Source organism: Panthera pardus, unplaced genomic scaffold (assembly GCF_024362965.1).
Source record: "Panthera pardus isolate Hobbes unplaced genomic scaffold, ASM2436296v1 HiC_scaffold_8, whole genome shotgun sequence".
NCBI lineage: Eukaryota > Metazoa > Chordata > Mammalia > Carnivora > Felidae > Panthera > Panthera pardus.
In genome coordinates this window covers 4612766-4637130 of record NW_026527013.1, presented here as the reverse complement: position 1 = coordinate 4637130, position 24365 = coordinate 4612766, and the positions used below count along the sequence as shown (strand labels likewise).

The window sequence follows — 24365 nt, the reverse complement described above, 5'->3', positions numbered from 1 at the left end:
GTGCCTGAAAAGTCGTATTTGCTCAGTAGAGTTTGCTGAAGTTAGGGAACTGAAGGTCAGAGTCTCAGGGTCAGGGCGAAAGCAGAAGAGGCCTCGTGAAGGGCACACGGTGGAGCGGGGAGGGAAGGCCACACAGATGGGGATCAAAGACTGCAAAGATTTAATTGAAAATCATAGTGTCCCATTCAAGGTATCTGCCCTTAGCGGCACCCCCAAATCCGAGTTCCTCCTGGGGCCCTTCCAGCTCAGCAGCGAGGGGTGGGCAGGGCTTCAGCCGCAGCGTCTGACCGACGCCTGGCCCCCCCCCCCCCTCCCCCCAGCTTTCCTCTGGAGGGTGAGGGCCAGGTCTCAGACGCTTGCTGGGGCAGGTTCTGCTGTGGCCGCGGCCGCCACAGGCTCCTTTTGCACCAGCTCAGGCTCATCCTCACCGTCCTGGGGAGGGTGGACCAGAACCTTGTCTAAGATCCCAAACTCCTGGGCCTCCATGGGGCTCATGTAACGGTCCCGCTCCATGGCTGACTCTGCAGGGGAAGCAAGAAGCAGGACGTGTGCGGTTAAGGGCAGACACCTGGGGCCAGGTTTGGGTCCCTGTCCTGCGGCTGCTTTGCTGCGTGGCCTTGGCCTCCCCCTCTCGGTGCCTCGGTTTCCCCATCGGTAAAATACCCGTTTCCATTTTGCCTTTTTTTTTCACTTGTTACTGATGTATAATGTACACCCAGCAAAGGGCACAGATGGTAAGTGGACAGTGTGAACTTCAGCCTGAACTTGCCCACAAGGCCAGCGCCCAGATCGAGAAATGGGATGTCACCAGACCCCCCCCCGACCACCGCAGCCCTGCTGGAGCCACTCACTCCTCTGGCCCAAGAGGAACCACTAGCCTCACGCTGGGCTCACAGCATAGGTAAGTCTGCTTCTTTTTTGTTTGTAAATGCGTGGAATCAGAGAGCATCTACTCCCTTTCGCCACTCAGCAACAGGATTTCGAGGTTCAGCCAGGCTGCCGCGTGTCGCTGTGGACGGGTCTCTCTCGTTGCCATATGGCGATTCCACAGCGTAAACAGAGCCCTGACGCACTCGTCCTGCTGGCCACGTGGGTGTTTTCCAGGGCAGGCTCGCATACGCAGGACCGCCGTCAGCATCCTGACTGCGTCTCTGGTGGACAGAAGCACTCCCTTCTCTTGGTTACATGCTGAGCAGGGGGGAACCATGGCATTTTGGGCATTTTTAGCCCGAGCTGGTAGGGCCAGATGGCTTTCTACCACATCTGTATCGTTTCCACTGCCGCCCGCAGCGGGTAAGCGTTCTGGTTGCTCCACGGGCATCTGGTGCTGTGTTTTCTATTTTAGCGGTTCCAGTGGATTGAAATGCTGTCTCGCTGTGGCCTTAATTTGCTTTTCCCTAAAAGCTGGTCATGTCAGTTTTTTTAAAAAAATATATTGGGGCGCCTGGGTGGCTCAGTCGGTTGAGCGTCCGACTTCGGCTCAGAGTCTGTGAGTTCGAGCCCCGTGTCGGGCTCTGTGCTGACAGCTCGGAGCCCGGAGCCTGCTTCGGATTCTGTGTCTCCCTCTCTCTCTGCCCCAACCCACTCGCATTCTGTCTCTGTCTCTCTCAAAAATAAATAAACATTAAAAAAAAAATTAAAAAAATATATATACATATATGGGCTGGGGCGCCTGGGTGGCTCAGTCGGTTGAGCATCCGACTTCGGCTCAGAGTCTGTGAGTTCGAGCCCCGCGTTGGGCTCTGTGCTGACAGCTCAGAGCCTGGAGCCTGCTTCGGATTCTGTGGCTCCCTCTCCTTCTGCCCCTCCCCTGCTCACGCTCTGCCTCTGTCTCAAAAATAAATAAAAAACCATTAAAAGAAATTGTGGGCGCCTGGGTGGCTCAGTCGGTTGAGCATCCAACTTCAGCCTAGGTCATGATCTTGCAATTTGTGAGTTTGAGCCCCACGTTGGAGCCTGGAGCCTGCTTCGGACTCTGTGTCTCCCTCTCTCTCTGCCCCAACCCACTCACATTCTGTCTCTGTCTCTCTCAAAAATAAATAAACATTAAAAAAAATTAAAAAAAAAAAATATATGGGCTGGGGCGCCTGGGTGGCTCAGTCGGTTGAGCGTCTGACTTCAGCTCAGGTCGTGATCTCACGGTTCGTGAGTTCGAGCCCTGCATTGGGCTTTGTGTCGGAGCCTGCTTTGGATTCCCTGTCCCCCTCTCTCTGCCTCTCCCTTGCTTATGGTTGCTCTCTCTCTCAAAAATAAATAAACATTAAAAAAAAAAAATATATATATATATATACACACACACATAAGATAAAATGTATATATATAACGTGTAAAAATATATACACATATATATACACACATACACACACTGGCTAATTTATTTATCTTATTTATTTATTTCTGAAGGAGGCTCCATGCCCAACGTGGGGCTTGAACTCCCAACCCTGAGATCAAGAGTGGCATGCTCTACCGACTGGGCCATGCAGGCACCCCTAATGATGTTCTTTTTAAATATCATCACTAAAGATGACAGGCATCTTTTCTTGTATTTCTTGGCCATTTGGAATATTCTTTATTGAGGACCCTGTTCAAACCTTTGACCCACTTCCGTGAAGTTTTTGCGAGGGTTCTGCAAGGAGGTCTTTTTAAAGTGCTTCGAACAGGGGTTCTCAGGTGACGGTGATTTTGACCCCTGGGGGACACCGGGTGATGTGTGGAGGCAGTTTTCATTGTCACCCATGGAAGGTGCTACTGGCATCCAGTGGGCAGTGGCCAGGGATGCTGCTCTATGTCCTCAATGGCCAGGACGGTCCCCACAACAGAAGATGACCCAGCCCTGAGTGTCAGCAGGGCCAGGGTCGAGAGGCCCTGGCTTAGCACAAGGCCTGCCGCATATGTTCGTGTTGGCTAAAATAAGGAGCCGCTGGCAGTCTGCCTGGGGCGGGGACACTCACCAATCACCTGCAGGCTCTGTTTGGTGTGCTTGGCATAGATACTGTAGAGCTGCTTCTTGAGTTTCATGATCTCCTCCGCCTGGATGGCGATGTCTGTGGCTTGGCCCTGGGGGGCGTCCCAAGGGGGTTAAGAGGGAGAAGGTTAGAATGAGCGTCGGCCCCGCACAGGGAGGCCGGAGACGGTGTTCAGACAGGTGGGACAGGGCTTCTCGAGTCCTTCCACATCCTGCTGCGTCTTCAACCGCCATTGGGAAGGCTTCCGGTGTGAATTACACCGTCTTCCGCTCTGCGCGTGGAGCCTCGCCCTTCCCAGGGCAAGGGGATTCCTGGAGACAGCGGCCAGCTGGCCCACGAGTTTCACGTGCAAACCGGCTGATCCAGAGGGCATACCCTCACCACCTCCTCCGTGGGGCTCTCACGTTCGGGGCCACTATCCCGTGCCCCATCACCCCCGGGCCCAGTGCCAGAGAACTAGGCCAGCCCCCACACCCGAGTCCCCTGACATTATTCCGACTAGCCAGTTCTGAGCCTGCTTGCCCTGCCTCACAGTTCCTTCCTGCAGAAACCGCAGTAAAGTCCTTGTCCGCTGCCCCTCCCCACTCCTGCCCGGCCTCCTGACAGACCCCGGTGCTTCCCGTGTGGCCCTGCATGGCCTGGCATGCCCCCACCCCCTCCTGCCCCCTGGGAACTGTGCATTACAAACTGTCTTTCCAATGGTGGTCCTCTCCTGATCTGCTGGCCTCGCCAAACGTGAATCAAAATAAAACCTACGGTTCAAAACACTGACACTCCCACACGGCGTCCACCCAGTACCTCCTTCTGTTCAGACACCACCCCCCATCCCGCAGCAGCCTGCAGGGCCTGGCACTCACCCGGGCGCCCCCAGACGGCTGGTGGATCATGATGCGGGAGTTGGGAAGCGAGTGGCGCATGCCCGGGGTGCCAGCGGCCAGAAGCAGGGAGCCCATGCTGGCGGCCTGGCCCACGCACCATGTGCAGATGGGGTTCAGGATGTACTGCATCGTGTCGTAGATGGCCAGGCCCGAGGTCACCATGCCACCTGGTGGGGGTGGGGGGGGGTGGTAATGAGGGGCTGTGCCGACTCCTGGCCCGCGTGCTTTCTCGGCTGCGCCCTGGTCTTGGGGAGAGCTTGTGCAGAGGCAGCCCTTTAAAGCAGGCGTGGCAAACGCAAATACTTCCAAGGGTAGAGAGGTGAGGAAACAGGTGACGCGAATTAAGCGATTGGTCCAGTTACCACCTGTGCACATGGGCCCAGGGGGACCAGACCTGTCAAGGCTTCACGAGAAGCTGGAAATCGGGGAGCGTGCCGTGGCCGAGAGGGAAGCTCTGGAGCCGGCCTGCCCTGGCAGTTTCATCTGTGTGACCTTGGCGAGTTACCCAGCCTCTCAGAGCCACAGGGTCTCCTGGCAGATTGGGGATAACTAAACAGTCCCTACCTCGTGAGGCCGCCACAAGGACAAGATGAACTAAATGCCTATAAAGTACTTGGGTGTGGGGCCCAGTAAGCGTCCAATCAGGATGCGCTATTGTCTTTGGGGAGGGAGTGGTGCTGGTGGCGGCAGCTACCGATTTGAAAACGCTGACCACCTGGTCAGGCTAGTAAAGTGTTAGGTGTGGGATCAAAGAGGCAGGTTCAGCTGCCGGCTTGTGAACCCAGACATAAAAGCAAGGAACAGGCAACTTTTGGAGGTTTGGAGACAGTGTTGGGACTCTGAAGGAGGCTCAGCACCCTTTCTTCCTCCGCAGGGACAGCGTTCCTGATCAGGGGGTCTCTATCCCCTGAGTCACCTCACGTGTCCCCAGAAGCGCCCCTGCCACCCAGGGAAGGCTCCGCTCACCAGGGCTGTTGATGTACATGTGGATGGGCTTCTTGTTGCTCTCGGACTGCAGGAACAGCAGCTGCGCGATCACCAGGCTGGCCACGCTGTCGTCGATCTGCAGGTAAGCAGGCAGGGTGGGGTGGCCCACATCGGGGGTAAGGAGAGGGCTAATGGAAGCAATTATGGGGTGGCTGGGGACGAGTCAGGGGAACCGGGATGGATGTCAGAGCCCAAGAGAGACGGTGGGGGAGAATTCAGGACCAAGGAGGGGAGGTGGTGAAGGGTGGTAGGGACCCACGGGGGTGGGGGCCCAGGAAGCCGGGAGTCATGGGCTTAGGGCAAGGAAGGGGAGGGGTCACATGGGTTGGGGAGAAGGATTAGAGCCAGGAATGAGGGAGGAGGATCACTAGTGAGGGAGGGAGCCAGAGTTCAAGAAGGGAAAAGCAGAGGGTTTGAGGAAGGGGTGAGATGGGGGATTAGGGGCCAGAACAAGGGGCTGGAGGTCCATGGGCCCAGGAAGTGGGGCGTCAGACTGGTACCAGTGCAGAACCCAGGTAGGAAAGTAACAGGAGGGGTCAGGAGGTCAAGGGGGTTCGAGGAGGAGGGGAGCGTGGGTCTGGGCAAGCGCAGAGGAGGGTCGCGGCGGGGAACTCACCGGACCCATGACACACACGATGCGCTCCCGCAGCAGCCGTGAGTAGATGTCGTAGGCGCGCTCGCCGCGACCCTGGGGGAGAGAGACAGAAAGAACCTCCAGCCCCGTGACCCCCGACGCCCTCCCCAGGCCAAGTTCCCGCGGCTGCTGTACCGTCTGCTCCACCACGATGGGAATGAGCGGGAGAGCCCGGGCCGCCGTCGCGTGCAGGCTCCGCTGCAGGGCCAGGCCGGTCTTGGGCGTCCGATGCGGGGGGAAGCGGGCGGCGAGGCGAGGCCCCAGCGCGGGGCAACCACCTGCCGCCACCCGGGCCCCCCCAACCAATATTCCCGGCCACATCCCGCCGTAGTCCCTCTCGGCTTCCGTCCGATGGCGGAACTACAACTCCCGGCGTGCTTTGCGCCTAGGGCGCATGCTCACCAGGTCGCCCGCATCCTGGGAGGTGGGGCGGAGCACGAAGGGGGCGGAGCCGGAGGATGTTTGAAGCGCGCAGTTCTAGTCACCTTACGTGATGAATTTGTCGTTCCTTATTTAATTTTTTTTTTTTCCATATTCAAGTTATGTTTTTTCCTGTCGTTCTTTAATTTAAAAATCAGCTCCTGGGGTGCCTGGCTGCTCAATCGGTGGAGCGTCCCACTTGATATCGGGGTCGTGAGTTAAGGCCCCACATTGGGCGTAAAGCTTACTTAAAAAAAAAATAATATTATAAATAAAAATCAGCGCCATTGTGCCCACTGAGCCCTGGCCTAGCCGAGTTTCCAGTTCGGTGGAGCTGACTCCTTACTGAGACCTTTTCTTTCATCTATGGACTCAGGCTGTTGGGAGCCCAAGGAAGGGTGTTGCAGACTCTGCCTGTGGAAAGGTTTCCTAGGAGAAGTGAGTATTGGAGCTGGGTTTTGAAGGGTGGATAGGAGTTTGTTAGGTGGGAAAAGACATTTCTGGTAGAGGGAGGAGAACGGGCAGAGAGACGCAAGTAGTAAGGTTCCCGGTAACGTTTGGGACCTCTCTTTACCTGCAAATCGTCTCAAGGCGAATTCTTTTTCATCTTTCGGCTCAAATGCCACCTTCTTAGAATTGTCCCCAGAGTCTGGAACTGTGCCTGATACACAGTAGGTGCTTATTAACTACACTTTGCAGCAAGAGGTGACAAGGGAGGAAGGTTGAGAGCTGAGGGCTGTAGAGGCAGCTGCCCCACCCGCCAAGATGGCTCAACCCCTGACGTGCTGTGTGATCTTAGGTCATTGCTTAACACCTTTGAGCCTGAAGTTTCTCATCTGGAAAATGGCAGTGATCGAACCAATCTCAGGGAAGGATTTAAAGATACCTGCTGCTGTCGGGCTCTCTGCTGCTGGTGCGGAGCCTGCTTTGGATCCTCTGTCCCCCTGTCCCTGCCCCTCTGTATCAAAAATAAATAAACATTAAAAAAAGGGATACCTTCTGCTGATGCAGCATATTGAAGGCACCTGACTTCAGATCTTGGCTCCATTACTTACTAGCTGTGTGTCCCTGAGCCTCAGTTTTCCATCTGTAAATAGGGATAATGATAATAACGAACATCCTAAGGCTGTTGTAAGGTCCTCAGAATGGGCATTCACTATCTTTTAAAAATATTTTTTAACATTTATTCATTTTTGAGAGACAGAGCGTGAGCAGGGGAGAGGCAGAGAGAGAGGGAGACACAGAATCCGAAGCAGTCTCCAGGCTCTGAGCTGTCAGCACAGAGCTCGATGCGGGGCTCGAACCCATGAACCACGCGATCATGACCTGTACCAAAGTCGGACTCTTAACCGACTGAGCCACCCAGGCGCCCCTGTATTCACTATTGATGGGTATTAATTATTGATGTGTTAGCCAGGAACCACAGGGGTGCAAGAAGTCCTCCCTTAGGAGGGGCCTTTTGAGGTGGGTTTTGACAGATAGATAGGAGTTCACCAGGCAGACAGTGCCTAAATGCTGGACCCTCAAATTGATGCTGGGTGCCGTAGACAAGGGTACACTCTGTGTTCACACAAATCCTGGTCTCATGGGGACAGAGAACAGGACATGGGAAAGTGGAAAAGCTTAGAGGAGGCCTTGGAGACACCCCTGGAAGAAGGCTTAGATCTAGGCCTCACTGACAGGGCTTGGGGGTGGGGGGTCAGCGTCCAGGCACTGGGAGTGACATTCCCCAGTGGGGACTGTGGAGGTAGTGGGCAGCATGGAATGTCCCAGTTTCTGCTATGAGTCAGGTGGGTGGCCCTGCCCAGCCAGTTCCCCTAGGGCCCAAGCGCCCGCCCTACCCTGGGGAGAAGGGTGAGCCATCAGGTGCTGCCGCCCCCCGCAGTCCCTCCCCCAAAACTCCCCCCCCCCCCCCCCCCGCCACTGCCTCCCTTTGCTTCACCGGCTCTACCTGTCCACAGATCAACCACTTTTCACCTCCTCTGTCCTTGTTTCCACCCTCTGTAATGTGTGTTCCAGCTTAACCCTGTGTCCTGTGGTTATTTCTTCATTCAGCACCCTGAGAAAGCTCACCGAACCATATTCCTCCCTTGGCTCCCTGTCACCCTCGCTGACCTCTTCCCTCGCTTGCCTCCAGCCTCCTGACCCACTTCGCTCTAGCAGCGACACTGGCCAGCTTTCTGTTCCTCAAACACACCAAGCCCCATCCAGGCACCTGGGCTTTGCTGGCATCCTCTTCCTGAATCCAGCTCCTTTCCAACCCACAGATCTCCCCCCAGATGTCACCTCCTTAGGGAAGCCTTCCCTGATTCCCCTTGCTAATCCCAGAGACACTCTGCGACCTTTGCTTCTTTAAATGGCTATCCAAAAACAATTACATCAGTTCTTCTGTTTTCTTGTTTATCATCTGTGGGAGGTGAGCTCCTTTGAAGCCAGAGGTCTTTTTCAGCTCTATGGTCCTTGGGACAGTATTTATGAAACCTTTTTATCAGGACTCACAAGGAGAGATGCATCTTATATACAGTCTGAGCCCACAAAAATACAAGAGTTTCATGAAATGATATTTGTCCTTATTTTGAGCAATCACCTTCTGGTATTTTCTAATTTTTCCTGTTCTAGTCCGTTTCATTTACATTGGAGTTTCTCAGCCTTGGGACTAGTGACATTTTAGGTTGGATAATTCTTTGTTTGGGGAAGGCCATCCTGTGTATTGTGGGATGTTGAGCCCCATCAGTGGCATTGACCCACTAGATGCCCGTGGCGCTGCCCCATCGTAACAATCGAAATGTCTGAGACATTCCCAAGTGTCCTCCTGGAAGGAAGAATTGCTTGCCATTGAAAATCACTGATTTAATTTTTTTTTTAATTTTATTTATTTTGAGAGAGGGGGAGGAGCAGAGAGAGGGAGAGAGAGAGAATCCCAAGCAGGGTTCACACTCTGATCGCGGAGCCGATGTGGGGCTCTAACTCACGAATCATGAGATCATGACCTGAGCAGAAACCAAGAGTTGGACGCTTGACCGACTGAGCCACCTGAAAATCACTGATTTAAATTAAAGTGGAGAGTGACCCGAAATGCTGAAATGAAAAAAACAAAAACAAAAACAAACTTTTGAACAGTTTCTGGCAGATTGTAGGCACTCAGTTACTGTGTGACTTATTCCTCCTAACTTGTGAAATATGTTCTCAGTGAATGAGTCCATATAAGTAGGTGGTAAGGGAGTGAGGGATGGAGGGAGGGAGGAATGTTTTGACACTTGGCTATAAAATCAGTCCGTCCCACTGGTTTTAGGTTATTACTCTGTGGTCAAAGAGAAGCTCTAAACACTGTTACCTGTTCTTTGATGTGTGCAAAACAGGCCTATTGAAATGGATAGAAACTGAAAATTAAGAAAAGAAATGGAAAACCCAGGGCTGAAGAGGCCGTGGGTAGATGGATACCCCCATAAACAGCTCACACACAGACATTGCTACACTTCTCTGGAAAGCAAGTTGATACCCTATTTCAGACTCCCATAGTCCACTTCCAGTTACTCATTTGTAGGAAATGACCAAAGGTGAGCACCAGGATTTGGCCCAGGGTTGTTTATGGCCGAACTGTTTATAACTGTTCTGGCTGTTGTTTCAGTTAGCTAGTGCTGCGTGACAAATCAGCCCATACACCTAGGGCTTTCAAACAGCCGTGGCTTATTCTCACAATTTGGGAATCTGGATTGGGCTCCTCTGATTGTCCTCTACACAGGGTTTGCTGGGGCTGGAATATCCACCGTGAACATCCTGCAGACACACATCTGGAGCCTCACCCCTGCCAGGGAGGCATCTCTTTCTCCCCATGTGGCTGCTTGGGCTTCCTCACAGTATGGTGGTTTTTAGGTCTCACCTGACAACTGGCTCCCAAGAGAGGAAGCAGAATTTACTTGTCTTCTTCTTTAAAAAAAAAAAAAAAAAAAGTTTATTTATTTATTTTTGAGAGGGTTGGGGGAAGGGCAGGGAGAGGGAGAGGGAGACAGAGAATCTCAAGCAGGCTCCACATTGTCAGCACAGAGCCCGACGCGCGGCTCAGTTTCCCTAACCGGAGATCATGACCCGAGCTGAGATCCAGAGTCAGATGCTTAACCACCTGAGCCTCCCGGGCGCCCCTGAAGCTACCTGTCTTCTTAAAAGCTTGGCCCACACATCACATGGCAGCTCCTTTGCCACCGTCTGTCAGTCAGAGGAAGCCACATGGCCAAACCAAGATGCAAGGAGAAGGAAAGGGGAAATGACTCTTGGTGTGGGACGTGGCAGGGACGCACGGGATGGAAAGAATTGATGGTGGCCGTCTTCGGAGACAAGTCTAAAACACTTACATTAGCAAAGAATTGGAAATGAGTGTTCAGAAAGGGGCTGATTAAATCATATAAAATGTTAAGTTACAACAATTATCAACATTGCCTCCTCTGATCCAGGGTTTATTAGTTAGGCATGACTGTGAGTGCCAGTGACTTAGACCAGATAGAAATGTCTTTCCATCCAAGTGATAGTCTGGAGGTTGGCACTCAGGGTGGGCAGGGTGGCTCTTGTACCATGGCGTCTCCAGAAGCCTGCTCCTCAGCCATTTCTAGGGCGGGGCTTTCCCTGTTTCGAAATCGAAATTGGGGCTTCAGCTGGCACATTTCCATTCCAAGAAGCTGGATGGAGGTTGAGAGGAAAAAAAACAGGCAAAAGACGCATGTCAGTCTTTTTTTTTTTTTTTTTTTCATATAATTTATTGTCAAATTGGCTAACATACAGTGTGTAAAGTGTGCTCTTGGTTCTTGGGGGTAGATTCCCGTGGTTCATCGCTTCCCTACAGCACCCAGTGCTCATCCAACAGTGCCCTCCTCAGTGCCCATCACCCACTTTCCCCTCCCCCCTCCCCCCATCAACCCTCGGTTCTCTGTATTTAAGAGTCTCTTATGGTTTGCCTCCCTCCCTCTCTGTTTGTAACTATTTTTCCCCCTCCCCTCCCCCATGGTCTTCTGTTAAGTTTCTCAAGATCCACATAGGAGTGAAAACATATGATATCTGTCTTTCTCTGACTGATTTAACTCATTCAGCATAATACCCTCCAGTTCCATCCACATTGCGCATGTCAATCAGTCTTGAAGGAGGGCCGCCACCCCCCCTCCACTTTTTTTGGCTACATAGCATTCCATGGATTCCATTATGTATGTATATATACATATATATATACACATATACGTATGTATATATAATATATAAATATGTGTATATGTATGTATATATATGCACACATGTAAATATATCAGCATAGGGGCACTTGGCTCCTATGAGGGTGGCTCAGTCGGTTAAGCGTCCAGCTCTTGATCTCAGCTCAGGTCATGATTTCACAGTTGGTGACTTTGAGCCCCGCATCAGGCTGATGGTGTGGCGCCTGCTTGGGATTCTGTCTCTCCTTCTCTCTGCCCCTCCCCTGCTTGTATGCTCTCTCTTTCTCTCTCTTAAAGTAAGCATAAAAAAATTTAAATATATATATATATGAGTATATATATTTACTATATATTATTCATATATAATTAATCAATTATATTTAATTTTAATTATTAGGTTAATTATTTTATAAGCATATATTATACAATAGAAATGTGAAATTATATATGATACAACTATAATTAATATGTTAATGATTATATAATTAGCATATATTATATATAATATTTAATATATTCATTATATATATATTTAACCTGTTCCTTGCTGATGGATATCTTCACTGCGATGAAATACATTTTTCTCCTATCAGATTTGTCTTTTATGTTTTTTTAATGTTTATTTATTTGTTTTTGAAAGAGAGACAGAGTGTGAGCAGGGGAGGGGCAGAGAGAGGGGGAGACACAGAATCCGAAGCAGGCTCCAGGCTCCGAGCTGTGGGCACGGAGCCCGACGTGGAGCTCAGACTCACAATCCGTGAGATCGTGACCTGAGCTGAAGTCGGACGTTCAACCGGACTGAGCCACCGGGGCGCCCCTCAGATTTATCTTTTAAAGAGACTCCAGCCTGGGAGACGCCTTCTTTATCCACACTCCCTCAGGAAGCCCCTTGGGGCTCTTGGCCTTAAACACCCGCGTATCTGATGCTTCCTAGGTTCTCTCTCCCACCCACGTATCTCTCCCAAGCTCCAGACCTCCCTCCCTCTCATCTCCCCTTGGATGTCTGATTAGGCACCGAAATGAACACGTCTGAGAAGAACTACTGATCTTATCCCCCACCCAAAGCACTGCCCCTTCCACCTGCCCCTGCTTGGAGCTGTTCTTCATTTCTGTCGCTTCACGGCCCAGAAGCTGTTGGCCAATCCAGCGGGCTCAACCCTGCACGTCTGCCCAGAGCTCAGCACCTCCCCCCTGGTTGGAACCGCCATCACCTCTCACCCAGACAGTTGTAGACGTTACCTCGTCCTATGTATCCCAGCCCCCACTCCTGCTCCCTTGTAAATTCTGTTCCCTTCAGTGGCTGGAGGAATCGTTTTAGTTTTTATTTTCGTTTTCTTTTTTAATGTGTATTTATTTATTTTGAGAGGGAGAGAGAGCATGAGCAGGGGAGGGGCAGAGAGAGAGAGAATCCCAAGCAGGCTCCGTGCCATCAGCACAGGAGCCCAACGCAGGGATCAATCTCCCGACAGTGAGACGACGACCTGAGCCAAAATCAAGAGTCAGAGGCTTAACCAACTGAGCCACCCCGGGCACCCCCACCCCCGGCTTTTTTTTTTTTTTTTTCTTGATGGGTAACTTACGAGCATAGCACCTCCCTACTCAGAGTATGCTTTACGGACCAACAGTGTCGGCATCATCTGGAATCTTGCTCAAAATGCAGACTCCTAGGGGCGCCCGGCTGGCTCAGTCGGTAGAGCATGCAATTCTTGGTCTTGGGGTTGCGAGTTTGAGCCTCATGTTAAGTGTAGGGATTACTTAAAAACCAAACCTTAAATAAAATGCAGAGTCTTAGGGTCCACCCCAAACCTACTGAACAGGAACTTGCATTTTCACAAGATCCCCGGGTGATCCATATGCACACAGAAGCTTGAAAATGCTCCCGTGTGATACATTTACTGCTTATTTTGTTTACTGTCTGTCTCCCCTGGTACAATGTAAGCCCTCCGGAGCAAGGGGTTTTCTCTATTTTTTTTTTTTTTTCACTGCTATACTTTCATCACCCAGAACAGTATTTGGCACATGGTAGATACTCAGCACACATTTATTGAATCAATGAAGGAATGGCTAATGGCTGGAGAATGGACTGTATGAGGCAATGGTCCAGACGGATGTGCCAGTCAGCATTGCTGGTTGAAAGCAACAGAAATTGTCTTAAGCACAAAGAGAATCTTGTAGATTACTGGAGGTTTTCCAGCATGGGTGACAGTCTGGAATATCCACTTGGAAAAAATAGAAGGATCCGGAGATTGAGCGTTAGGGACAATTGGCCGAGGAGGTCACAGCCACCTCTGGATGAGCACGAAGTTCCCACTCCCAAAAGAAATGCTTGGATGTTGGAAAGCAAAACAAACAAGCAAACAAACCAATAAGATGAAAAGACATGACGAACGTCTTCTACAAAGGGAGACCTGTGAGGGGATAGGTGTAGCCATTCAGAAGAGAAATGTGGCAGCTTGTGTGAGTAGAATCTAGAGGAGGAGACGGACTTATGAAGTGTTTGTAGGAGGAGGTAGAACAGACAGAGCTTGCAGGTTGCAGAATAAATTGTCTTCTAAAAGTCATGCTTCTCCTTTGTAACAGTTATCTATTGCTGCATAACAAATTAACCCAGAATTTAGTAGCTGAAAACAATAACAATAGCTTTAAACATTATCCATAACTTGGGGCGTCTGGTTGGTTCTGTCAGTAGAGCATGAGACTCTTGATCTTGGGGTTGTGAGTTCGAGCCCCATATTGGGTGTAGAGATTACTTAAAATAAGGTCTTAAAAAAACATTATCAATAACAATAAACATCATCTCACATAATTTCTGTGGGTCAGGAATCTAGGGGCAACTTGGCTAAGTGTTGTCACTCGGGGTCTTTCATAATGGTGGCCTCAAAATGTCAACCAGAGCTGTAGTCCTATCCAAAGGCTTAACCAGAGTTGAAGGATCCCCTTCTAAGATTCCTCACTCACATAACTCATTCACAAGTTGGATGCTGGACAAACTGGATGTGTAGATACACATGGACTTTTTGATTAGTTGAATGTCCTTACAATATGGTGACTGGCCTCCCCCTAGAGCAAATGATCCAAGAGGGCAAAGCGGAAGCTATAATGTCTTATGCAACCTAGCTTTGCCAGGCACACATTGTCACTTTCAAGGTATTCTAATGGTCACACATGATTCCATGTGGGGCAGGGGACTCTGCAAGGGGATAATATCAAGAGGTGAGCATCATTGAAGGCCATCTTGGAGGGTGGTCACCATATCCTTCCACCCTGAGACTACATCTCCCAGCATTCCTTGCATCTGATGAGCCATTTGATGAGTTTTCATTAATGGACCCTGCAAGGAAACGATGTGTGACACTTCTATGCCAGGGCGCCTTGGAAGCAACTGTGACTTCGCCACTCTTAATCTCCTCCCACAGGCTCTTGCAAAGAAATGAAGTGGCCTGATAAAGAGGGTGGAACCATAGAAGAAGCCCGGGAAGGGAGCCACCTGTCAATTAGGAACACTCCTTTTGGATTTGGATGAGTGAGCAACAAGGTTGCATCATATTTCAGTCATTAGACATTCTAAGGTTTGTTCCTTGCAGCAGCTAGTTATTACCTAATTCAGGAATGGATTGAATATGAATGACTGAATTCATTTTTATGGGTAAATAAGGTTCACATGTTTCTGGCTAGAGCCATTGGGTGCATGAAAGTGCCTTTTACAGAGACATAGGTTTGGGGGGAAGATAATGAGCTAGTTTAGGGCAGGGTTTCTCCACTATAGCACTCTTGACATTTAGGTTCTGTGTGGTATGGGGTCATCCTGTGCATTGTAGCATAGTAGCTCAGTAGCATCCCTAGCCTCTATTCCCTAGACGCCGGTAGTGTTCCCCAATATGTCAGCCAAGAATGTCTCTAGACATTACTCAGTGTCCCCACTTGAGAGCCATTGGGTTATGACCTGGTAAGTTTGTGCAGCCCATAAATATCCAATTGGAGATTTCCAGGAAACTGATGATTCTGTAATTCTGGCACCCAGGGAGTATGGAGAAGGTGAGATCTTCCCTCCCCCACCCCGTCCCAAGAATGGGTTGAAGTGAGAGAAGAGGAAGGAGGGCCGGCCAGTCAGAGAAGTAGGAGGGGACCCGCGTGTGGGGAGGCAGCCACAGGTGCAAGGAAGATAATGGATCAAGTAGGGCAAGTCTGGCAGGGGCATAGGCTGTTGAGATCTGGCATCAGTTTCAGAAGCGTCAGATGCTTTGGGGGGCCATTTTAGTGGAGCGGGGGTCATTTAAATGGGGTGTCAGTCATAAAAATGATATTGTGCATTCATTTTGTTGACATGAAAAGACTTCCATGGTGTAACTTTAAAAAATTACTGGAGTTTAAGATACACTCAGTAAAGTGCATACATCTTAACTGTATAGGTCAATGAATTGTTTTTCACATGGTCTACACCTGTGTCACCATACCATGTTCAAGACTAGAAAGTTCCTTCATGCCCCTTCTCACTCAGTATAGCCTGGACTGTCCAAGATACCACCATGTTTATCCCCTTGATGTAATATCGAAGGGTCCAAAGACCACAGCCCTGTACACTTCTGTTTTTCTCCCCTCTCCTTCCCTGTCCATCTCGTTTTAAAGTCAACTCTATTGAAGTATATTTGTATAATAAAATATACCCATTTTAAGTGTACAGTTTGATGAGTTTTGATAAAGCCGTGTAATGACTACTACAGTCAACACAGAGAACATCTCCATGACGTCCAAAAGATCCCCTGGGTCCCTTTGTAATCAACCCCACCCCTTCCATCTTATCCCCGATCATTGGCCCAATTTTCCATCACTCCAGGTTAGATTTCCCTTAACTAGAATTTCATATATGTGGAATCACATAATATATAGTCTTTGGTGACTGGATTCTTTCATTCCCCAATCATTGGTCCAATGATAGCTCACTGCATTTGGTATTCCTATCCAAACAATCCTTTAACTATGCCAGAATCTATAATCCGTGGATCCTTCCCTCCCTTTCCCCTGTCCCCTCACTCAGTTTAGAGCCATGGTCTTCCGTTACAATCGCTCCTTGACATATGTCCTCAACTCCCCCGTCTGCCTCTTCCTTCATCACATTTACGTGGTCAGACTTGGCCTGATTAAAGCCAGCCCTGTGTATACTCCTCACCTGCACCTGGGAAGCCTCATACACAGCCATGCCAACTGGTCTCCCTTGAGATTTTTGACCACCAATTTCCTGCCCAGCAGTCCTATGTGTCCTGGTCCATTCACTTATCCACTCTCTCATATGGTAACATCTCACCTTTCCTTCTCCCCTCAAGTCTTCCCCTTCCTCCTGAATCTCAGTTCTTGACGTTGCCTCCTATCTTCTGCAAAAACAAAGCCACAGAAGGGGACTTCCACAGCACATAGGCTGCCAACATTGCCTTCTTTCTTGTTATCATGACTCCCAGGCTCCCGGCCAAGGCCAACTCTCCCTACCTATATACTGGATTCCATTCCACCCAAGGTCATCACTCTTCTTAAGTGTCTACTTCCTTTTACTACATCAGATGTTGCTTCTTTTCTTGATTATACCCATTAGCTTATAAACATGTACTAATAGCTCCCATCTTTAAAAAAGGTAGATGCATGATCCCACATTGTCCTCCAGTTATTACCCATTTATTCATTCTCCTTTACAGAAAAAAAAAAAAAACAACTTTTAAGAGTTGGATCTCCTCTTGGTGTCTACTCCTCTTTTCATTGTCTCTTGAGCCCACTCTAATTGGGCTTCCCCCTCATGACTCCACTGAGACACCAGCTGTCAGTCAAGGTCATTAGTGGCTTCTAGATGGCCACATTCAAAGACCAGTTTCAATAGCTAAATTCAAAGGTCACACAAGGGAAAATAGAAAATGCTTTGAGATGAATGGAAATGAAGACATATCATCAAAACGTATTGGGGTGCAACTAAAGCAGGGCTTAGAGAAAGATTTATAGCTGTATATGCCTATATTAAAAAAGAAGAAAGATTGGGGTGACTTAGTGGCTCAGTCGGTTAAGCATCCGACTTCGGCTCAGGTCATGATCTCATGGTTCATGAGTTCGAGCCCATGTCAGGCTCTCTGCTGACAGCTCAGAGCCTGGCGTCTGCTTTGGATTCTGTGTCTCCCTCTCTCTCTGCCCCTCTCCTGCTCACACTTTGTCTCTGTCTCTCGTTCTCTCAAAAGTAAGTATTAAGAACATTTAAAAAAGAAGAAATTTTTAAAAATAAGAAATCAATGACCTAAAGTTACAATAAATTCAATGGTCAATCATCATTTCCTTGTGTTGTTTGTCCTAGTAGCAGCTTTTGACACAGTTTATCACTTCCTCTTTTTAAATTTTTATTATTATTTTTTTAAGCAGAGAACAAAGAACTTTATTCACTCACCTAAAATAGCCATTGTTAAAATTTCAAAAAATAAATAGAATTATACTGTTTTAAATCTTATTTTGGGGGGGCACCTGGGTGGCTCAGTTGGTTAAGTGACCGACTTCGGCTCAGGTCATGATCTCATGGTTTGTGGGTTCGAGCCGTGCATAGGGCTCTGTGCTGAACACTTGCTCAGAACCTGGAACCTGCTTCAGATTCTGTGTCTCCTTCTCTCTCTGCCCCTCCCCCTCTTGGGCTCTGTCTCACTCTGTCTCTCAAAAATAAATAAATGTAAAAAAATGTTTTTAATCTTATTTTTTCATTAGAGTAGTTTTGATTTTGTTTATGACATTGTTACTCTTCCATAGTATTTTATTTATTTGTTTATTTATTTAATTAATTAATTAATTAATTTATTTTTTAATTTTTTTTTTCAACGTTTATTTTATTTTTGGGACAGAGAGAGACAGAGCATGAATGGGGGAGGGACAGAGAGAGAGGGAGACACAGAATCGGAAACAGGCTCCAGGCTCTGAGCCATCAGCCCAGAGCCCGACGCGGGGCTCGAACTCACGGACCGTGAGATCGTGACCTGGCTGAAGTCGGACGCTTAACCGACTGCGCCACCCAGGTGCCCATAATTTATTTTTTAATTTACATCCAAGTTAGTTAGCATACAGTGCAACAGTGATTTCAGGAGTAGATTCCTTAATGCCCCTTACCCATTTAGCCCATCCCCCCTCCCACAACCCCTCCAGTAACCCTCTGTTTGTTCTCCATATTTAAGAGTCTCTTATGTTTTGTCCTCCTCCCTGTTTTTATATTATTTTTGCTTCCCTTTCCCTATGTTCATCTGTTTTGTATCTTAAAGTCCTCGTGAGTGAAGTCCTATGATATTTATCTTTCTCTGACTAATTTTGCTTAGCATAATACCCTCTAGTTCCATCCACATAGTTGCAAATGGAAAGATTTTATTCTTTTTGATTGCTGAGTAATACTCCATTACACACACACACACACACACACACACACACACACACCCCACATCTTCTTTATTCATCCATCCATCCATCGATGGACATTGGGGCTCTTTCCATACTTTGGCTATTGTTGATAGTGCTGCTATAAACACTGGGGTGCATGTGCCCCTTTGAAACAGCCCACCTGTATCCCGTGGATAAATACCTGGTAGTGCAATTGCTGGGTCATAGGGTAGTTCTATCTTCAGTTTTTTGAGGGACCTCCACACTGTTTTCCAGAGTGACTGCACCAGCTTGCATTCCCACCAGCAGTGCAAAAGAGATCCTCTTTCTCCTCATCCTCACCAACATCTGTTGTTGCCTGAGTTGTTAGTGTTAGCCATTCTGACAGGTGTGAGGTGGTATCTCATGGTGGTTTTGATTTGTGTTTCCCTGATGATGAGTGATGTTGAGCATGTTTTCATGTGTCTGTCAGTCATCTGGATGTCTTTGGAAAAGTGTCTATTCATGTCTCTTGGCCATTTCTTCACTGGATTGGTTGTTTTTTAGGTGAGTTTGATAAGTTCTTTATAGATTTTGGATACTAACCCTTGATCTGATATGTCATTTGCAAATATCTTCTCCCATTCCACCAGTTGCCTTTTAGTTTTGCCAATTGTTTCCTTCGCTGTGCAGAAGCTTTTTATAATAGTAGTTCATTTTTGCTTTGGTTTCCCTTGCCTCTGGAGACGTGTTGAGTAAGAAGCTGCTGCGGCCAAAGTCAGAGAGATTTTTGCCTGCTTTCTCCTTGAGGATTTTGATGGCTTCCTGTCTTACGCTTAGGTCTTTCATCCATGTTGAGTTTATTTTTGTGTGTGGTGTAAGAAAGTGGTCCAGGTTCATTCTTCTGCATGTCGCTGTCCAGTTTTCCCAGCACCATTTACTGAAGAGACTGTCTTTATTCCATTGGATATTCTTTCCTGCTTTGTCAAAGGTTAGTTGGCCATACGTTTGTGGGTCCATTTCTGGGTTCTCTATTCTGTTCCATTGATCTGAGTGTCTGTTCTTGTGCCAGTACCATACTGTCTTGATGATCATAGCTTTGTAATACAGCTTGAAGTCCGCACTTCCTCTTTTTTTAAATTGCAGTAAAATATATATACCATGAAAGTTACCATTTTAACCATTTAAAAAATTTTAATGTTTATTATTTTTTTTATATTAGAGAGAGAGAGAGAGCGTGAGCAGGGGAGGGGCAGAGAGACAGAGACAGATACAGAATCTGAAGCAAGCTCTAGGCTGCGAGCTGTGAGCTGTCAGCGTAAAGCCCAACCTGGGGCTTGAACTCACGAGCAGTGAGACCATGACCTGAGCGGAAGTTGGATGCTTAACCGGCTGAGCCACCCAGGTGCCCCTCATTTTATCCGTTTTTAAGTGTACAGTCTATGGCATTAAGTACACTGACATCATTGTGTAACCATTCCCACCACATTTCGTTTCTTCATCTGTTGATGGACACTGGGACTGCTGCATCTTTTGGGTTATCGTGAATCATGTTGCTGTGAACACGGGTGTGCAAATGTCTTTGAGACCCTGCTTTCAGTTCTTTTGGATAAGTAGGAGTGAAGTTGCCCTGCATCATGGAGGAATTCTAATTTTAGCCTTTTTGAGGCAAACCATTTGGGGCACCAGGACGAGCAACCTCCCCGCTTTCCTGGGGCTTTTCTCAACACAGGGGATCTTCGCTGTCAAAAGTGGGAAAGCCCCGATCAGTTGAGGCTGGGTTGGCCACCCTACCGGGAACATTTTGTCCTGCTCTGCGCTCCGGGCAGCACTATCTCAACCCACCAAGTCAGTTTCGAGATGGAAACCCAAAATCTTCATGAGTTTCCTGGAGCTGCCAGAGCACCACAGACCGGGGGGTTTACACAACAGAACTGCATGGTCTCACAGTTCTGGAGGCTGGAAGTCTGGGATCAAAGTGTCAGTAGGGCCGTGCTCCCTCTGGAACCTGTAGGGGCGCATTCTTCCTTGCTTGTCCCAGCTTCTGGTGGGGTTTTTTGGCCTTCGATGGTCTTGCTTGGCTTGTAGACCCATCCTGTCCCCACATGACATGCTCCCTGTGTCCTTTCATGGTCTCCTCCCTTTCTGTGGGTTTCTGTCCAAATTTCCTCTTTTTCTAAGGATGCCATATGGATTATGGCCCGTCCTGATGACTTCGTCTTAACCTCATCACCTCTGTAAAGACCTCGTCTCCAAATAAGGTCACATTCCAAGGTCCTGGGGAGTTGCGACTTCAACATACTTTTTTTTTTTATATATAATCGGTATAATCTGATCCATAACTTAGACTTTGAGAGGGGGTGTTCTCCTCCCTCCCTTTGAAAGAGAAGGAACAGGCAGAGTCTCTCCCTTTGGACCACAGTGATCTTGGCTGTGATATTGGAGAGAAACGTTGAATTTCAGGGCTAAACTTGCAAGCCTAAATCCTCTGAACCTTAAAATCTGGCAGAAATCCCAGTTGGCAATATGTCTCCCAAAGTGTCAGTATTCCCCTACAGGTGAATACCAGGAGAAAAAGCAAAAGGTGAGCCTCAGAATAACCATCGAGGGTTATTGGATCTCAGAAGTGGAGGCGGTGAACGGTACATTTTGTGAAACTCTCTTATGGGAGGGAGGAAAAAGGTGAGGGGTCTGGTGAAGGAAAAGCTTCCAAAATGGGGTTGTCAGATTGAGCAAATAAAAATACAGGAGGCCCATTTAAATTTGAATTTCAGATGCACGAGGAATACTTTTTCAGCGGTTTCAGTCCATCCCACGCAATATTGAGGACACACTTGTGCTAAAAATTATTCATGGTTTGTCTTATCTGAAATTCAAATGTAACTGGGTGTCCTGTATTTTATCTGACAATGCTTCTGCAAATAAGTAATGGAGTTAAGCCACATTAGAAGGCAGTGGTGATGGATTTCTTGAAGCCTTGAGGCCACTTGGGGATGTGTCGGAAGCAGGAACAGTTCACATGGCTCTGAGGATGGCTTCTAATGGGGCTTAATGATATCTTCCCTTTGTTGTCCCGGAGTATTGGGATGTAAACAGGAAGGAGACACACTGACCCCAGTGAAAACCCGTGTGGGGCCCTTAGTGGATACATAGTCTCCCCTGATCCTCCCACTGAGATGACCACCCTTCTGGATTTGGTATTCACGATCCCTTTGCTTTTTTTTTTTTTTAAGACATTTAAAAAAATCATATATGCCTGTCTCCCTAAACCCAAGGCAATATTAAAAATAGTTATGGATCTTAACCCATTAGCTGCTGGGTCGTGAAGAAGTCTATAGGGTCATAGGGACAAAGTCAGGGTGGTCAGGGATCCACCGGAGTGAGGGAGCCTTGAAGCAGCAGCTAGGTACCAACCAATACTGCAATATTTTAACAACAGATACATCCACACACGTGTGTGAGGCTAGCAGCCCCACCCCAAATATCATTTATTTAATGTAGCCTGATTTTTGCCATTCTATGAATAGGTGTACTGCCTTGTGACATTTTTTTTTTTGGTCTAGCATTATCTTGTTGGGAGTCACTCATGTGGATGCATGTCCCTGCTGTTCACTTATGTGTATTCCACTGAATGAAAATGCCATCGTTCATTTATCGAGTCTGCCTTTCGTGAGTATTCAGACTTCCAGGGTTTCAAGCAGCTCTGAATAATCTTGTGCACGAGTCCTGAGTCCATGTGCGAGAGTTTCTCCGAGGAATGTGAACCCAGGAGGGACGTTCCCAGTCACAGGGTATGTTCGTTTGCAGCTTTGCTGGATGTGGCAGAGGCAGCCTGCTCCGTGACAAAGATTCAGGCTCCCTTTCCACAGGGTAGAGTTTTCACAGAGGAGCCACTGCTCTGCCAGAAACTACATTTCCCAGCTCCCCTTGCGGCTGGTTGAGGTCACATGGACTCATTGTGACCAATAGGAAGTATGCTAAAGGGAGGGGAATCTTCCTGGGCTGAGGCGGTTAAGAATCCAACGTGTCTTCCATAGGCTCTCTTTTTCCTACTTGGCGGGGTGGGGGTGGGGGGGGGCACCCTGACAACTTCATGCTGGGGATGGAAGTCACATGGTGTGGGGATGGAACGTCACAAGATGGAAAGAGCCTGGGCCACTTGACAGACCGGCAGACGGACAGACAGACAGCCTTCCAGGGCAGAGGCACACAACGCACTTTATGTCTTAAGACATTGAGATTTGATGTATTGTCTTATTCTAGCAATTGGCCTGGTCTGCTCAATAACACACTAGGCAATGTCATATCGTTTTCCAAAGTGGTTGACCATCTCACATTTCCACCAGTCAGGGATAAGAGGATGCTCTCCCCATCCTCATCAATACTTTTGATGAGCCAACATATTTTTTTTTCTTTTTCTTTTGAAATATTTCTGTTGCAACAGAAAAATTGCAAGAATACGTTGAACCATGTACCTTTCACCCAAATTCCCCAATCACTTGCATTTTGCCATATTCTCTCCCTCCCCCCTTCCTTCTCTCATCTCTCCCCCCATTTTTGCTATTTCAGGGCAAGTTGTGGACATCATGTCCCTTCACCCTTAAATATTGAAGGATGTGTCTCCTAACAACTAGGACACTCTCATACATAACTGCAACTCACGTATCAAATTCAAAAATCGTATTGTCATACAATACTATTTCAATATACGGTCAATATTCAAATTTCACCAATTGTTCAATCACATCCTTTACAACCCTGGGAGTTTTCACATTTTAAACTTTGTCCAACTGTATCTGCAGCCATTACTTACTTAAACGTTGTTTTCAAATGAACTCATTTTTCAAAAGTGTTAATACACACATTTATTCCCAAAGGCAATTCTACAGTGCTGCCCTAAATGGAGAGCTAGAAAAGTAGATCAACTAGAAAGCAGTAAATAGAAGGTAAGATAAATACAAAGATAAATAGAAAGCAACAATATAGGTCTGTTTATTATCTGGATTTTGGTGGTGGTTTCAAAGGTGTGTGCATATGTCCAGATGTATTGAATGAGAATACTTTAAACATACGAAGTTTATTCTATGTCAATTACACCTCAATAAAGCTGTCTAAAAATCAATACAGAGAAGCCAAAAGGTGAAATTCTAGCCCAGAAGGGGAGACCAGGAATTGATAGAGAGGCTCTGAAGGTACCGGAACACCCAACGGAGGCTTTCTCATTGACCAAAAACAACCGGGAAGAGAAATCAAGAGACTGACTTTCTCACAATAGGATCCAACGCTATTTAAGACCATAAAGAGGTCCCCACCCTTTGAGAAAGTGTCCCCTCATTGTGTGTGACTCTGGGAGAGATCACTTGAACTTCTGAGAGCCTCTGTTTTCTCCTCCATAAGATCACCCCATGAGGCGAGGTGGGGGGTGCTGTCTTAGCGACTAAGCTACAGAAACAGTTTTACTTCCATATCCTGGGGCTTCTGCGGTATCTGGGGCAATGAAAGGAGATAATGGTAGCACAGTGCTTGGTACTTCCCGACAACATCATTAGTCCAGTCCCACCCAGTGGAAATCTTATGTGAGCCACATATGGGACTTACAGTTTTTTTTCATTATATTTTTTATTTATTTTAAATCCAGGTTAGTTAACATATAGCGTAATAATGATTTCAGCAATAGAATTTAGTGATTCATCACTTACGTATAACACCCAGTGCTCATCCCAACAAGTGCCTTCCTTAATACCCATCACCCATTTAGCCCATCCCCCCCTCCCCTCCCATCCAGCAACCCTCAGTTTGTTCTCTGTATTTAAGAGTCTCGTATGCTTTGCCTCCCTCTCTGTTTTTATCTTATTTTTCCTTCCCTTCCCCTTTGTTCATCTGTTTTATTTCTTAAATTCCACATATGAGTGAAATCATATGATGTTTG

General features: G+C 47.8%; 2 protein-coding genes across 3 annotated transcripts in view; one reads left to right on the top strand and one right to left on the bottom strand.

The window, feature by feature from the left end:
- Window positions 1-137: 137 nt before the first annotated feature.
- CLPP (caseinolytic mitochondrial matrix peptidase proteolytic subunit) lies at window positions 138-5832 on the bottom strand. Its single transcript, XM_019430696.2, has 6 exons — window positions 5601-5832; window positions 5448-5519; window positions 4811-4907; window positions 3824-4011; window positions 2952-3057; window positions 138-521 (listed from the first exon to the last, which is right to left on the bottom strand). Exons 1-6 carry the CDS (start codon window positions 5784-5786, stop codon window positions 349-351), a joined length of 822 nt encoding a protein of 273 aa, XP_019286241.2. The 5' UTR covers window positions 5787-5832; the 3' UTR covers window positions 138-348.
- A 97-nt stretch (window positions 5833-5929) lies between these two features.
- The window catches only part of ACER1 (alkaline ceramidase 1), a 46180-nt gene continuing 27744 nt past the window's right edge, over window positions 5930-24365 (top strand). Inside the window, exon 1 of one of the 2 annotated variants that reach the window (XM_019430880.2) lies at window positions 5930-6323. In XM_019430880.2, the coding sequence (XP_019286425.1) occupies window positions 6252-6323 (72 nt within the window). In that variant the 5' untranslated portion in view covers window positions 5930-6251. Of the gene's footprint in view, window positions 6324-14495; window positions 14647-24365 lie in introns of those variants that run through there. The other variant, XM_053897671.1, reaches the window with a different exon arrangement.